This window comes from Spermophilus citellus (assembly GCF_964194105.1).
Source record: "Spermophilus citellus genome assembly, chromosome: 4".
NCBI lineage: Eukaryota > Metazoa > Chordata > Mammalia > Rodentia > Sciuridae > Spermophilus > Spermophilus citellus.
The window spans coordinates 33477217-33494606 of NC_138185.1; the positions used below are offsets into that span (position 1 = coordinate 33477217).

The 17390-nt window shown below is 37.1% G+C and overlaps 1 protein-coding gene across 1 annotated transcript in view; it reads right to left on the minus strand.

Annotated features, from left to right (window-relative positions):
- Window positions 1-2919: 2919 nt before the first annotated feature.
- HAO1 (hydroxyacid oxidase 1) overlaps window positions 2920-17390 on the minus strand; it is a 69895-nt gene continuing 55424 nt past the window's right edge. The window contains exons 5-8 of the mRNA XM_081291729.1: window positions 13584-13675; window positions 5986-6144; window positions 5737-5806; window positions 2920-3532 (exon numbers count right to left, since the gene is read on the minus strand). Coding sequence (XP_081147855.1) covers window positions 3462-3532; window positions 5737-5806; window positions 5986-6144; window positions 13584-13675 — 392 coding nt within the window. The 3' untranslated portion in view covers window positions 2920-3461. The remainder of the gene's footprint in view (window positions 3533-5736; window positions 5807-5985; window positions 6145-13583; window positions 13676-17390) is intronic.

Genomic DNA, 17390 nt, shown 5'->3' on the forward strand with positions numbered 1-17390 from the left:
TCACACCCACATTCTTCCAAGTAGCAGAATATAAGCAAGCTTAAACAAAGAAGATTATGGAAGTTTCTGTCCGCAGGCTCACATCATGGCTACAGGGTCAGGCCTGATTCTTTAGAAGGGAATAAGGGTGATTTCAGTCATGATAGAAACAGACATCTGAAGGGACAAAATGTTACAAGGGGGTGAGAACTTTGTGGCTCATGAACCAGATGTGGGCCACATCCACACTGAATGCGACCTGCTCAGTGTTTAAAATGCATTTACTACCGTTTAGACTCTTTGCATAAAAATCTAAGTAGCTGACTTTCCTGGAAACGTCATAAAATAACATTGTTGTTGTTGTTGTTGTTTTTATTTTCAGAGTAATCAGTTAGAATTTGCTTTCAGCAGGAAAACTGGAAATAATCCAAACATCTAACCATAGAAGAAGTAGATTAATTGCGGTCTAGTCCAGTAATGAATTACTACAGACCAGTAAACAGAGATAACTACTGATATACTCCATAATATGAATGGATTTCACATATGTCGAGCAAAAGAAACCAAATATCAAAGCACATGCTTCCTGGTTCCACATATGTGAAGTTCAAGGCCAGTCTAAACAAGTTCACTTCTTATGGAAGGGGTTTGGGATAATGAAAGTGTTCTATATCTTGATCTGGGACGAGTACTGTGAATGCATATATAAAATTTATCAACCTATACACTTTTTCTTGAGCATTTTACATAACTCACTATGCATTTTATACCCTAATAATAAATAAAAATCAGCTAAAAGAATATAGTGTCAAAGAGCAGCTGGTATTAGAAGTGGGGCATGACTTGCATCTAGCCCACCCCCAACTACTGGCTCTTATATCTGGTTGAATCTGAATCTGTGGGAGGTGGAGACCCAACAATCTGTTTTAACAATTCTCTAGCTAGTCTGCTACACTCTGAAGTTTGAGGAAGAAAAAAAAACTGTCCTAGCTTACTATGTACACTAAATGACGTGGTAGAAAAGTAGATGTCCTAATTAAACCATCCATGCCCTATTGCCATTCCCCCCAACATAGTCCAAGAAACTCACTGAGGAGATAGTTAAATGTGATTTAAACATTGTATTATTCATGTTTCAAAAACATAACATGGTACTCTGCTAATATGTTAGATGTATACATTTTAAATTTTTAATTTAAATTAAAGAAGAAAATAAAGAGTAGAAAAATCACTGGCTTGTGCAAAAAACTTCTGTCATGTTTAAGTAATGAAACCCCTGGAATGAAATGAGCAATCAGCACACCTTATTCCTGTTTCAATCACCAGACACCTTTGGTGTTAGTATTAGTACAACTGGATCCAAGTTCCTCTCTTAAAAAAAATGAAAAAACAACTATATCTTTCTGACTATGGGAAAATTACCAAGACATTAGGCATTCATATGCTGTGAAGATATAAATGGAAATCTATATTTGGCTCTAGAACTCATAAAAATACACAAATTAAGACCAGTAAACCCCATTCCCACTGTAACTTACCTAAAACACCATTGATGGATCTTTGTTTTCTGGGAAGTTATCAACATTTCAAGAAGATATCCCCCAACCACCTACTACAATGTAGCCAAAATGAACACTCTGTGACAAAGGCATTTCTGAATCAGTTCAAAGAGTCAAGGAGGTGCTTACTATATACCTATTCACTGATTAATATCATCTTGAGAAGCAATTATATAATATGGAAACAACATGGAACAATATTGGAAAATAATCAGTAATAGGACAATAGCATTCTCTTTACATTTAGAGAAAAGAATAAGGAGGAGTAACTATCCCCTTTTATCAGATTGATTATTTTTATCAAATTTAAATATGATTTCAGAAAGAGAATTTATGTTTGTGCTTATGTTGGCTTTTCAGAATGCCCTCTCATTTAGAGAGAGTAGGTCAGGGAGGGAAGGAGATCTGAGAACAACAAAACATAATAATAAAGCAATATAGTGATCGTATTTTCGGTAGTAAGTCTCTGAAAGGTTTTGCTCGATTTCTTATGGTAGATAATAAGAAATCAAGTTCAAAATTACTTTTACTACTAAACTTACCACCCATTTGTCAAATGCATGGTTTGAAAATAAATCAAAAAATTATATGACCAGGGTTTCATGGGCATGCCACCAGGCACTCACCAAAACACCACACTCACAAGGAGTCCACAAGCTTGGTTGGGGTTTGATACTCTGTGGTATTTTAGAATGAAGTTCAATGGGACAATGCACTAAGGATTGGAGCTTACCATCACACATCATCTATTCTTCTGCCATCCAACCACATCCCAGGAAATAGGTTCTTGGTTCCTGGCTCAGCTATCCTGCTCAGTAAAAGTTGTCCTGCACCTGTAGCCAGAACCTGGGCACAGGCAATAAAGGGTCAAAACAAGGTGCAGGGGAGTACCTCAGATACCTGGGAGGGTCTACAGTTGCCCTGTTGGGCAGTCTCCAATTCTCCATGACCAATTGTCCAAGGACATTTGACATTAACTAGCAAATAAGACATTATGATCAACTAAAAGAAAACCATAGATAAAATGAAACGTTTTTATTTTTTTTTTCTTCTTTCTGAGCAAGGAATCCACATCTTTACTTGTAATCACCCTATAAATTATGTAGTGATTCCCAAATGTGACTATCAATGAGCAAAAAAGCAAGTGACTAAAGCAACGGATATAGGAGAAATAGAAGAATTAATGGGTATGCATCAGAGGAACAGGGAGATAATTATGGGTCAGAGATTAACTGGTTGAATTTCATATTGTTAACATTGAACCAGATACGTTATTTTCAGAATTATTTATTTCTGATTAAGAAAGCTACATACAGCATAAAACATTCAGATCTACTCAGATAATAACAATGGGAATAGAAATCTACCTTTGAGGCAGCAGCATAGCTCAGGGTGTTGGAAAGTAACAGTATCTACAAAAATCACAAATTACCACCATCCATTCCAATTCCCAGTACTATTTAGTTTGCATTGTGATTCCAAATCTCATGTTTCTCCAAACATCTCCAGTATGTCAAACCTGAGCACTAGAATTTCCAAATACAATGCAGGTTAATAAAGAGTGAGAACATTATCTTTTTACCTCTGAGTTAGCTACCTCCAGTTTTACCAAAGGATATCTTTTGTTTTCCAGCACTTTTACCTGCCATAGGATGACGTTGTCTAAACACATTTTCAATGTTTTCTTTTGAACAGTTAATATATTTCCAGGATGCAAGTCCATTTCTTTTAAAAAGTTCCTATGACACCCATTGAAAAGTCAAAAGCAATGAACTAAAAGGGATTGCTATTTTGTTAGAGAAGAACGACACCCTTTGTATTGAAGTAGGGAATTACAGACTGTGGTCACCCTCTGCACAGTGTCTCTTTGTCAAGTAATACATGCTGAAAAAAATAATACAGATGGGAAAATATTGTGCACTGTCAGATCTTGGAAACAGCCAAAGGATTTTTCCTCACCAATGTCTTGTCAATGACTTTCACATTCTGGCACCCTGAAAAAAATAATGCATACATTTAATATGGAATGAATGCAATAATAATCAGGCAGGTAATCGTTTTCCCAAGGAATGTAAAACTTGACAAATGTAAGGTTTATGATTCAAGGTAGGCTTGCCAAATCTTATGTGGCATGAGACCATTTTTATTACCTAAACAGTCCTTAACACAAAATGACTGGCACATATTTTTATTAACACAAAGAGTGTATTCTTTCTGCCACATTTAATAGAGAGCTAGTGGCTGAAAGCTCTCTTTTAGGATATATGTCTGTACCAAATTAAAATGCAAAGTGAGGATTCACAGGATGGCATTCTTCTTGGGGATGCTCTGTCTAAAAGGCTCAAGACAGTAGTGAGTAAACAGTTTAATTTCAGGAGTTCTCTCTTTTGAACAATCTGGATCCTTTGGGTCACACAAAAAAAAAAGAATCTCTCTTTAGCTTTGAAACTGGGGTAGTGGATGATTTATTCAAGGTCATTCTTTGCAGCTAAAGGTTCATTCTGTGCCAAATTTGAAATAGTCTCTAATAATAACATTCATCTATTCTTTCAACAAATATTTATTTGTTGTTATTTCAATGTCAAGTACTGCAGTCGGCATTGAAAAACTACAGTGAGGACAGCAGACAAAGGTCCCTGCTTAACATTTCTTATATCTGAGAGGACATGTAAATTAAAAAGTGAATCATATGAAATATTATATATAGAAGGTAATGGATGCTAAAGAAAAACAATGGCATAAGAACACTGGGAAAGAAAATTGGAAGTCAAAGGGATGGGAAATGGATTGTTATTTTAAATAGAGCAGCCAAGGTGGGCCTTTGTGGAAAAAAAAAAAAAAGTACAATTTCTATGTGAAAGTGTTGAGAACCCAAGGACGTTCTTCATAGAGATATCTGTGAGGAATCATCCATTAGGAGGAAGCAGCCAATGCAAAATTCCTAGGCCAAGATGTGTCCAACAGAGATAAGGGACATCAAGGAGGCAAGTGTGGCCCGGGAGGAATAACCAAGGGTGACAGTGGAGGAAGCTGTGATCACAAAAGCAACAGAGGTCAAACCGCATTCGGCCTTGTGAACCGTGGTAAGGACTTCAGTACTTGGCTCTGAGTAAACCAAGAGCTCTTGGACAGGTCTGATCAGAATATTAGTGTGATCTGAATTAAATGATTTGAATTCAAACTGATCATTCAGCTACGATGGTCAATAGAGAACCTCAGAAGGGAGGTCAGATGGAGAGGCAGACCAGCAATACCCACGGGAAGAGAGATGATGATGGCCCTGGCAGTGGAGGTGATGAGTGAGGGCAGATCCTCATTATATTCTGAAGATAGAGCCCTTGTGGATGTGAGGGAATGAGAACAAAGAGAAGACTCAGGAATGACCCAAGTGCTATCATCTGGATCATAAATGTCCTGGGGTATTCCCTCGGTGTGTTACAGGCTTGGTCTGGAGCCTATGGGACTATTGAGGAGGTAGTGAAAGGGTTAGATCCTTGAGGGCATACTTCAAAGGGGATATCAAGACCCCTGCTCCTTCCTTTCTCTCTTTCTCTTTCTCTGCTTCCCAGCTGCCATGAGGAGAAAAGTTTTCCTTCCAAGGTGCTTCCACCATATGTTCAGCCTCACTCCAGACCCAAAGGTATAGGATCCAGCAACCATGGACTGACACCTCTCAAATCATGAGCTAACATGAGTCTTTCCTCCTTGCAAGTTGATTATCTCAGGTTTTTTTGTCACAGCAACAGAAAGCTGACTAACACACATCGTATAAGACTGAGACAAGAGAAACTACAGGTGGAACTGATCTAATGGAGAAAGTTAGCAACTTAGTTTTGAACAAGTGGAATTTGACATGCCACTTAGATAGCCAAGTGGAAGTGTTGACAGGTCAGTGAGATTTATATATTGATATGTTATGAGATGAGAAAGAGCATAACATAGCACTCACCCTTAAGGTACTCATACCCACCAAAATATCCCTAATAAAACTATCAAGGATAGAATGTAACTGCTCACTGTAGAATCCCTCAGTTCAGAGTGCTCTGAACCAAAACTGAAAATAGAAAGTCATCTTCAAATTTAAAGTGCACCAAATGATTCCATTTTCTTCCTGCTCAAAACCACTTCTCTCCATCAAGGAGCCTGACTTAAAGTCCACAGAAGAAAATAAAGATGTAGATGTGAATAAGAGCCTTACCACTCAGAGCCATGGCCAACCGAAATTCTTCCTTGAGTATCTCAAGGACATCTTGGACACCTTTCTCCCCCTAAAGAAGTAAAAGACACAGAACTATTGGGTAAATCAGTTGGACTGGTTTCAGTAACTGGAAAAAAAAAAGCAAATTTGAAATTGAACAGCTTACTTTTCTTTAAAAGTCCAACTATATCACTATTGATTCACCTTGCTTTATACTTGCTTTATATATTTATTTATTTGTCTAATTACCTGGACGGCTAAGCCCCAAATGATGGGTCTCCCCACAAACACAGCCTTGGCACCCAGGGCCAGAGCTTTCAGAACATCAGTGCCTTTCCTTACACCCCCATCCAGGAAGACTTCCACCTTTCCCTCCACGGCCTCCACAATTTCTGGCAGAACGTCAATCTGTGAAGAGATAAGATCAATAGTGTCATGCTATCAATGTTGAATTTTTATTCAATTCCACTTTCAAGGACCACTAGCCCATCCAACCAAGTCTTAAGAGTGAAAGAAGCGGAGTAGGCCTGGGTGAACATTAAAATTATTTCCCCTTGAAAGAAAGAAGTACAAATGTTAGTAACTGAAACAAAACAATGACCAAAAATAAAAAGCAAATTTGAAATTTAGTAGCTTATTCTTCTTTCAAAGTCAAATATTGGCTTGTTTTACTGATATTCAAATTCTAGGGCTATGATAAAAAAAATTATAATTTTGAAGCAATTTGATCTTTTATAGCTTTTCTTTTTAAAAAATGTAAATTGACATGTAGAGTGGCATGCTCCTGTAATCCAGCAATTTGGGAGACTGAGACAAGAAGGTTGCAAGTTCAAGGCCAGCCTCAGCAATTTAGCAAGGCCCTCAGGAACTTAGTGAGACTCTGTCTCAAATAAAAAATAAAACGGGCTGGAGATGTGGCTCAGTGGTAAACTGCTCCTGGGTTCATTCAATCCTCAATACCAAAAAAGAAAAAAAAGGAAAAAAGAGAAAGAAAACAAAAATTATAAATAAAATAAAGTATCTTGTTTACACATTATTACAAATCAGCTGAAATTCACACTCAGATGATACTGCAAGCTCTGGTGTATAAAAATGCAAATTGGCCAGAAATGAAAAATTTAGTCTTGATTCCCTTGTCTAACATGCATACAGAAACATATATTAGAGAATTTTCTGAGAAAATGTTTTCCTTGTTTTTAAAGAGATAAAATCACCTGAGATTTGAAAATCCCCGTCTTTTTTTTTTATTGATTATTTAAAGCATTACATAGCTCATGATATATCATCTTTCATACATTAGACTCAAATTGTGTTTTGAACTCCCATTTTCACCCCAAATATAGATTGCAGAATCACATCTGTTACATATTCACATTTTTACATAATGCCATATTAGTGTCTGTTGTATTCTGCTACCTTTCCTAACCCCTACTATCCCCCCTCCCCTCCCCTCCCCTCCCATCTTCCCTCTCTATCTCCCCTGCTGTTGTTCAATTCTCAAAAGGGAAAATCCCCGTCTTGATTGACAATAGATGACTGGCTCAGGTTAACACTAGAGAATACAAGATCCTCAGAGATCTGCTGGGTTGCACTATTCTCCCTTATGCTTCATACCTCTCAGAATTCACTTACTTTCCAACTTCACTTTCTCTCACTAAAAGAAACAGAATACACTTGCCCACTCCCTGACTTTGGCCTTGGCCATGCCACCTACTCTGGCCAAATATATGTAAGCAGAGATGGCAAAGGGCCATTTCTGGGCACGGGCTTAAGCAACTTCAGGCTTTTCTACTCACTCTTGTACCTTGGTTATTTGTCCCAAGAAGAACACACTCTCCCCCGCCCCCGTAATATTCCCCACTTAGCTTGGACCCCAGGATGTCTTATTCAGGAAGCAGAGCTATCCCAGCCAAGCCAAGCTGGACCTGAAACTTGGAGCACAGCCAGCTACCAGGCCTAGATCTATAGATCCCTGTTAACACAAAGCTTCAAGGGAATAAATGACTGTCCATGTAAATCACTGAGTTAGAGGTCTTTTATTTTATAGCATTAAGTGGCAGTATCTAACTGATACAACTGGCTAATTTGATGAGGATCTTTGCACTTGAAAATTGAAATAGTTCCTGTAGATGAAAATCTGTAAAACTATCCACATCCATCCTCAAATGTTGACTTCTAAAATGAAGCCCAGACTCTACTTAAAATGCATGCTGTAGAAACTACCATACACTCAAGTGCATTTTTTTCCAGAAATAATTGTGCTGAAATCACTAAAAGGCTTTTATCCTTCTCCTCTAAAATTTTGAGGCTAAACTCAAGTAGATTTTTATGTAAAAGGGTGAAATCCAAACATGGCTACAGAGTTAGAGGAAGCGGAGGCAACTCTTGGCATATGGCCCTTAAATGTTTGGCAGGTAATGTGATTTTCCTCTTTTCCTTTGGTTTTTCAGCCTTGCCAAACATGCTTTGGATCCATTTACATATGTGCCCTTACCTATACATAGTCCTCCTTTTACATTCAAGCAAGTTACATCAACATATAAATGCTACAATTTCCAGGCCATGATGCAAGCCATAATTAAGCATATTTCCCCATTTGAAACCAGAACCAAAGAAAAATATTAGCTATCTTAGGTTCAATACACATTTTCAAAGTCACACAAATCAAGTCTGTTTAGGTTATTTCCAATGCCTAGCATGGCCTCAAAGTAAACTAATAAAGATACTTAAAATGTGAATCCTGGGTTATAAAACAGAGCCTACGTTTGTGTTCCTGTGTCTTTGGACAAGAATGTTCTGCCCATTGCTGAGCATCTCCATTCTCCCTTTTTCCTTTCAGTAGCTACAGTTTTATGAGATATAAATTACACAAAATAATTCCAATCATGACAGGTTGAATAAATAAATATAGTAGATAAAACCATTATTTTAAGACCCTGTTTAAATTTTCTTCTTTTCAGTTCACATCCCTATAGCCTACATTGTTATTCTTTTGACTTCTAACATTTTAGCAAAACAGCTGAACATAAACAAAATCAGATAAAACCAGATCTTCTTTAGTTAAAAGCAAAGAAGACCAAGTACAAGTCATTGCCCATAAATCTTCCCCTGATTCTGTACCTGACCCTAGCTATCACATTTACTGGCAAATCTGAGGTTCCTACTAAGCACACTTAGGAAAAAAAAAAACTGGGCCACAAGGTTCAGCTTATTGTTTGCAAAATGCAAAAAAAATGGTAGCCATGATTTCCCTCCCTGTCTTCATTTCTTGAAGGATTATGGTGCAAGGGAATAGGAGCAGGGAGATCTGATCTGGCTTGCTTTCACCAATAGAAGATTAGAAAAGTTGACATTCAGTTCTAAACCTAGATTTTAAAAGACCTAATTAGTTCTAAACCTAGGTCTTTAGGAAATCAGCCACCTCCTGAGAATAAGCCCACGAGAGTGTAGGAAGACATGAGGCAACCACAGCCACCCCTACTGAGCTCATCCTACACCAGCCTGCCCTAGTAGACTGGGCAGCTGACCACAGGCACAGATGAGTAAGCCCAGCCAGAAACACAACTCCACTCCCCAGAAGATCTCAGTCCAAATTGCCAACCCACAAAATTGTGTAATGAATAAATGGCTATTGTTTTTTAGCCAGTAAATTTCAGAATGGTTTGTTACACAGCAGAAGCCAACTGATGATGTCAAGTGTTACTCAAGGATGAAATTACATGGGCCTTTTTGTATTTTCCTTTTATTTATTTACTTTTTTGCTTCTAAAATAGACAAGTGCTGTAGCACTGTGCTATAATCCCAGCCCCATAGACCCCATTTCAAAAGAAAAACATGAATCTCAAATCTCACAAAATATGCCCAATAACTAAATTTTATGAAAATGTTTTGCAATTGAGAATTTTCAGTGGAAAAGAATGTCATGTTTGTAAGTTTGAGGTACTTTGGGTCCACTTAGCACCAAAACAATATGCAGCCAGTGCGCAGTGGCACACACCTATAATCCCAGCAGGTTGAGAGGCTGAGGCAGGAGAATCTAGAGTTCAAAGCCAGCCTCAGCAAAAGCCGAGGTGCTAAGCAATTCAGTGAGACCCTGTCTTTAAATAAAATACAAAAGAGGTCTGTGGATGTGGCTCAGTGGTTGAGTGCACCTGAGTTAAATCCCTGGTACCTCCTCCCCCCGCTGCACAAACACACACACACACACACACACACACACACACAAAATGCAGATTGAAAAAAAAAATACTCTTAAGATTCAAACATACCAGAGAATCTGTCTTTAGACCCACATTTGAGATTTTAGTAATCAATCTGTTTCTATCATACTATGCTCAAATGGCTTCAAGGTCAACCTGGGCCACATTATTACTGTAATGATAAGGTCCTTGAAGTAAACTGGGTTTCTTGTGTGTGGTTTTTTTAAAGTTTTTACTTTTTTATTGATTCTTTTTAGTTATGCATTATAGTAGTACTCATTTTAACATAATTATTCAAGCATGGAATATATCTTATTCTAACTCAAACCCTAGTACACCTCCTTCCCCTTCTCTCTCCCCACCTGCTGCTTCCTTCTCTCTATTGATCTTTTTGCCATTTACCCATAGTTATTTTTAATTAATTTCTTGTGGATATAAACAATGATGAGATTTGCTATGATATATTCATATGTGTACATAGGGAAGTTATGTCAGATTCATTCCACTCTCCCTCTTTCTCTTTTTTTTTTTAATCCTTTTGGATATAGCAAAGACCTGGAAGCAGTTATCAGAAGCAACGTGTTAAGATGAACTGAAGTTAAATTTCTGGCCGAGGGCTCCTAATGATAACTACTTCTTCATACTAAGGAACCCCAAGATTATTAGAAATGTAGAATAAGAAGAGGCTCAGACATAAAATTATCCTGTTTCCCCATCTCTCATCCCAAAGGAGAGGCAAGACAAAGATTTAATTAAACCCAAGACTCCCATTGCAGTATTCCTCCCATGACATCATGCGACCTCTGTTGTTCTGACTTATGATGTAACCAATTCCTCTGGACATTGAGCCCTTCTGTTCATTTGTTGAAAAGTTCAACACCCCAGCCTCCTTCAAGGCTCTTTGTCACTCAACCTCAAAATCCACACACTGAGGGAAAACCCCAATTTGCCATAAATGAAGTCTTCTCTCTCACATTTCTCTCATCATCACGGGCCTTAAATTTCCTCTAATTTAGGAGGCAAAAACTCAAGTATCTCCTGTCATACACACAGCATGCAAAGGGAGTGTTATTGTTTTTTTTTAAAACAGTCTCAGAGACCACAACTCAAAAAGCCCTTTTAGATAAGTTTCCATATCCCCTCAGCCAGAGGGAAATAAACCACACCATTTAGATATTTTTCCCCTTAATATCTAGTTAGATTTGATTTCAGTAGATTTATATTTTATTTTTAGAAAACAAACTTAATTTGGGCCGCACACTGAGTCTATGTCTTCATACACAAGTGAGGCATAAATCTGAGAAAAAGTCTTGAGCACTGACCAACTTCTCCACCCTGCTCACAGGAAGGCTTCACTTTCTACCTCTATTTACTTGCAGGCAATATTTAATATCACCTAAAAAGATGTGTCTCTAAGAGTAAAGCTGAGCTGGAAAAGGTGGGAAACTTACAGTCTTAGTATTCTAAATCTTGGTATAATCCTGCAGTGTATAGACTTGGTTGATTTAAATCAATCGTACTATAGAATGAACAGTGCCACAAGCACACCCAATATTCCCCACCCAATTTACTCTCCCCTATGTCACACTCAACTCATCTATCGATGTAGCTAAATTGACCTGCCTGTTCAATGAAATGATAACCTATGACTACTTGGGTAAATTATTTCTTCTACTCTCTACTCTGCCTTCCAGTTGTTTAAATATAGTCCACTAGTCATCCCAATCACAGCCATCTATATCAGAACTATGATTAAATTGTTCTAATAAAAGAGAGAGAGCAATGTATATGCTGATTCAGTTTAGAAAAAAATAATGTGATCTAGAAAGACCATCAACATTATTTAATAAATATATATATTTTTTTAATTTTGTTATATGATACTAGTTTCTTTTGCCTGTGATAAATCAAATGATAATGCATTACAGTTCAAACACAACAAAAGAATTTCATCTGATGTCTAACTTCAAATGATAAGAAAACCAGGATTCAGAGTAGAAATCCCCTCAGCCGCTCAGTTTCTCCTTTTCTCTTTCCTTGGATATGATAGTTATGAAGATCACCTGATTGCTATTCATGCCAAAATCCAATTTATAAGACTCACTGCTGTTAAACCAAGTCTCTTTTGCTGTATATCCAATGACTCATAGTATTTAAGAAACTCCTCCTTTGTCTATTCAGGTAGGTATATTTCTCAGGACTCCCACATTTCCACCAGACACTGCAAACAGAATGAACTACCTCATATTCCCCAAGCATATCCCACTCTTTCCCATTCTACATGAAACCTTATAGTTCTAAAGATGGAGTCTCACTCAAGGACAGGGCAGAGCTGAAAGATACTTGCAACATCATTGCTCATCTATACAAATCTTAGCCAACTCCACAACTCCACACAAGCATTATAAGGAAATGACTTTTTAACACCTTATCCAGAGCTTCTGATCTCAATTCTGGATCATTGATCCATGAAATCTATCCAAAGCTATGTGTGTATCTGTCTCATGGTTTAGATATGAGATGTCTCCCAAAAACTTATGCGTTAGACAATCCAAGAAAATTTGGAGGTGAAATGATTGGGTTATGAGTGCCTTAACCTAGATCAGGACATTAACTCAGTTGAGTGTATCTAACTAGGTGGTAACCTAGGTAGGTGAGGTGTGGCTGGAAGAGGTAAGTCATTGGGATGTGCCTTTGGGGTTTATATTTTGTCCCTGGTATGCAAGAGATCTCTCTCTGCTTCCTGTTGTCATGTCCTGAACTGCTTTCCCCACCCACATTCTCTGGCCATGATGTTTTTGCCTTATCTCAGGCCCAGAGAAATGGAGTTGGCTGTCTATGGACTGAGATCTCTGGAACCTTGAGCCCCAAAGTAAATTTTTCTTCTAATTGTTCTTGTTAGGTCTTTTGGTCACTCTGGTAAAAAAGCTGACTAAAACTGTCTCCACAATTTTTGATCCAGTTCTCATTCCCCAATCCTTGATCCCAAAATCTGCATTAAATAGATTGCTGGTATCCTTGGCTTTGGGTTTCCTTGAGCCTAACCGCTCTTTGTTATAGATCTAACTTATTGCCACAATTTGCAAGCCAGTTTAGTTTTTTGTTTTATTTTGTTTGGTTTTTTTTTTTTGGGGGGGGGCAGTACCAGGGATTGAACTCAGGGGCAGTCTTCCACTGAGCCACATCCCCAGCCCTATTTTATATGTTATTTTGAGACAGGGTCTCACTGAGTTGTTTAGCACCTTGCTTTTACTGGGGCTGGCTTTGAACTCGAAATCCTCCTGCCTCAGCCTCCCAAGCTTCTGGGATTACAGGCATGCGCCACTGTACCCAGCCAGTTTAGCTCATTTTTATATCTAGGTTATAAACTCTAATTTGTCTAGCATGGTGTGTAAAGTATTTAATAACCACAGATGCACACTGAAATCTCCTGGATAGCTTTAAAATGTACTAGATTGATTTAAAATACTCCTATTAGTTGATTTCAATTATTCTGTGCCACTGAAAATCTGTGATGTCGCATATCCACACATAGTTCACCTTGTGTGATGACAAAAATTTGCACATAGAATAAGCAGACATAGAGAGAATCAAAACTGAGATGGAAGTGGGAGCCAAAGAGAAATCTCAGCACTTGAGGAAACTCACGGTGGCTGGCACTCCATCAAGTTGTCGAGCGCCGTGATTGGACACCAAGATCCCATCCAGACCATGCTTAACTGCCTTCCTGGCATCATCGCCTGGGGGAAAAAAAAACAGCCTAGGATTTAACAGGTTTGGGTTTAGAGGCTGCAACAATCCAGTTTTTCTATCCATTTATCCTGAGAATTTAGTATATCCTCAAGTTCTTCAAAATTTTCCATTGTTCTGTCTAATCTATGTCATTCATCTTATGGCCCCTTAAAGGCAACTGCCTAGAGCCCTCTACCTTCTTGCTCATTTCTGTATTTGTAATTTTGGGGACCCATTACCTATCTTCATCCTCTATGACTGCTCCTATTCTATTGGGATTGAAAGTCTTGTAATCCATGACATAATTTTCCTTGTCTCCTCTGTGTTCCCAGAGAGCCCACCTTGAGCTATAATTTTCTATTTTTCTTCAATCAAAATTCTCCCTTATTGTTGGTTTTTTTTTTCATAAATTCCTTGAAAGTTTTTGGCTATTTGTGCTCTTCATCTGTTTAGCCTTGCTGTCATTGATTTATATATGTCAGTAAGAATGAAGTCTTGTGTTTGATAAGAGAGTCCCTGTGTATTTAGTCCAATGCATATCAATTAAAGTGTACTTTCAAAATGGTTCTCTAATGGTGAGGTCTTAATGCACTGCTGTCTAATTGAATTCTGGGTGAAAATGAAAATATTCTTTATCTGTTCACTTCCATACAGTGACCACCTGCCACATGCAGTAATTGAAATGTGGCACTGTGACTAAGGAACTGAATTTTACATTTATTTAATTTTACTTAATTTAGGCAGTCACGTGTGACTGGTGATTATTATATTGGACAGCTGATGTTTATATAAGCTTACCTATCCTAATAAAGATATACAGTAGGGTATTTTTTTAAGTTTAGATATAGTCATAAATAACATTAACAAGCAATGTAAAATTATGTTCTAAAATAATGTGGTTTGGTGTGGTTATGTACTTGTATGCATGATACCAAATAGAAAAGTCAAATATTTAAAAAAATCACATATTGAAATATGTGAATTATGATACTATGTGAACCCCATAATTGAGCATGGATGTATTCTTCCTACTTGTATTTGATTTCTGCCACCATAGAATATTATTAATAAATAGATCCTATACAGAATGAAGAAGTGATTGACTTCTTAGACTAAGTCATAGGACTACCTGAAATTTTTTATTGATGTATATTAAGTAAGTAGAATGCTGGGTTTCATTGTGACATTTTTTCCCAAATATAAAAACATAATTCCATTGATTTTACTCCCAGTACCTTTCCGACAATCCCATCCACCCTTCCCAAGATCCCTTTCCTCTAATGATTGTTCTTCTACTTTCATTGAATCCCTTTTTTCTTCTAGTTGTTTTCCCCCCTCTTGCTTCCACGTAAGAGAAAACATACAATAATTTCCTAAGTCTGACTTATTTTGCTCAAAAATATGGTTTCTATTTTCCTGAAAATGCATAATTTCATTCTTGTTTATGGCTGAATAAAAGTCCATTTTGTTTGAATGCTATATTTTCTTTACCCATTCATCTCTTAACATACACCCAGGCTTCTTCCATAACTTGGTTATTGTGCATTGTGCTGCAATAAACATGGATATGCCTGTATCTCTTGGATAAATATGAAGGAGTAGTATAGCTGGCCACACGGCAGTTCTGGTTTTAGCTTTTTAAGGAACTTCCATATTGATTTTCAGAGAGACTGCACTGATTTACATTCATACCAAAAGAGTTCCTTTTTTCCCCACATCTTCATCAACATTTATTACTATTTACATTCTCCATGTTCGTCATTCTAACTTGAGTGAGATATAATTTCAGTGCAGTTTTGGTTTGCATTTCCCTCACGGCTAAAAATATTGAGGTTTTTTTCATATAATTGTTGATCCTTCATATTTTTTAATGTCTGCTTGATTCAGTTGCCCATTTGTTGATTGGGTATATGCTTTTTTCAATGTTGTGTGTGGGGAGGGGTATTTGTTTGTTTTCATTTTTGTTTTTTACTTCTTCATGCATTCCAGACATTATTAGAAGAGTAACTGGTGAAGATTTTCTCCCATTCTGGAGTCACTGTTAATTCTTTACTCTGCTTTGCAGAGCTTCTTAATTTGATGCCATCCCATTTATTGATTCTTTCTCTTATCTCTAAGTTATAAGAGTCCTAGTCAGTGGTTTTTGCTGAAGTATATGTATATGTTGAATTGTTTCCCCTATTTCTTCTTCTAACAGTTGCAAAATTTCTGGTCTTATACTTCTGTCTTTGATCCATTTTGAGGTATCTGTACAGGATTAGATATATGAATCTAGTTTCATGTTTTCTATATATGAATGTCCAATTTTCCCAGCACTGCTTGTAAAACAGGCTGTTTTGTCTCCAGTGTATGGTTTTGGAACCCTTTGTCAAAAATCAAATGACTGTAGTGTAGGTTATTCTCCCATCAGACTGGTTTGTGGAATAAATAAATTGAGTGTTTGGAAAGTGTCTGACACATGTTGAGTACTCAGATGATTATGAAATATTACTAATATAGTCATCTGGTAGTGCAGGGAATATAAACTAAGAAGATGAGTTAGGCAGAGGAAGATTCATTTGCTGGTTGCTTTGGGAAATTTATTTGTGTTCTGTTTATAGCAATAAAGTTTCATGCTAGTCTGGAGGATGATTATAAAGTACCCTGCATTTGGAGTAAGTGTTATTTAAGAAATAGATTGGTGTTTTCCATTATTTCAAATGGGTTTCCATGTTCTCCAGACAGTGTAGGACTATAAGGCCAAACAACAACAGAAAGATTTTCTCAGGGGATAGAAGCAGGAGCTTATAGAGAAGCGAAGACAGTAAGAATAATTCGTGAGTGGATATAAGCTCTTTTAATTAGCTGCTTATAAATCTGTCTTTTGCACTTAATTTTTTTTATTTATAACCTGGACAGGAAAGCAATTGTGCCTTCATGAGAAGGTCAAAATATTCTGACTTAGCAAAATATTCACGAATCTTTGATATTTTCATTAACCATCATAGTTTACTGGTTTGCATTCCTTATGTGTTAATTTTCCATTAAATTACACTGATCACTTAAGAAGCAAAATAATTGATGAGTATTCATACTGTTTTCTATCTTATTAATATACTATTTTCATATTTAATCTAAAATATCAAAGTGAAATATAGGTCTCAAGATTTACACTAAAGTCTTCTGAACTCTAGATAACTGGGCAACAATTTTGAACACAATTGAGACAGCCTGAGTAAAATATTATTTAAAGTGTCTTAAATGAGCAAACCAACCATAAAAAGAATTAATTAAACAACACTTCCGTAGATGCAAAAAAAAAAAAAAGCCACAATGGAAGTGAGATAACCTCATTTAAAAAAAAAAAACTAAAAAGGATTATGCCTTTGCTCATGAGTCATTTGTTTATTAGTGTGAATTCTGGCAAAGACCAAATCCTGTCTGAAGTACACGTTTGGAGCTTGTGTTGATGTTCTCAAGGACCAAGTTTAACCACAGCAAGGGATTACATCTTGCATTCCAATGTGCATCCACTAAAATGTAATTCTTAAAATGGTGGTAAGGATGGGATGTTTCACCTAGATCTTTCCAGATGCTCATGAGTTTATGTTCCAGTGAACATAATCTGCATACTTCTGGTAAAAGGAAAATGAAAGGAAAGGGATGACTCTCAGTCAATCCATGTGATTCTGGAAGAAGGCTTGTGACGTGAGTCTGGATTTCCCAGAACTCATCCACATTCCC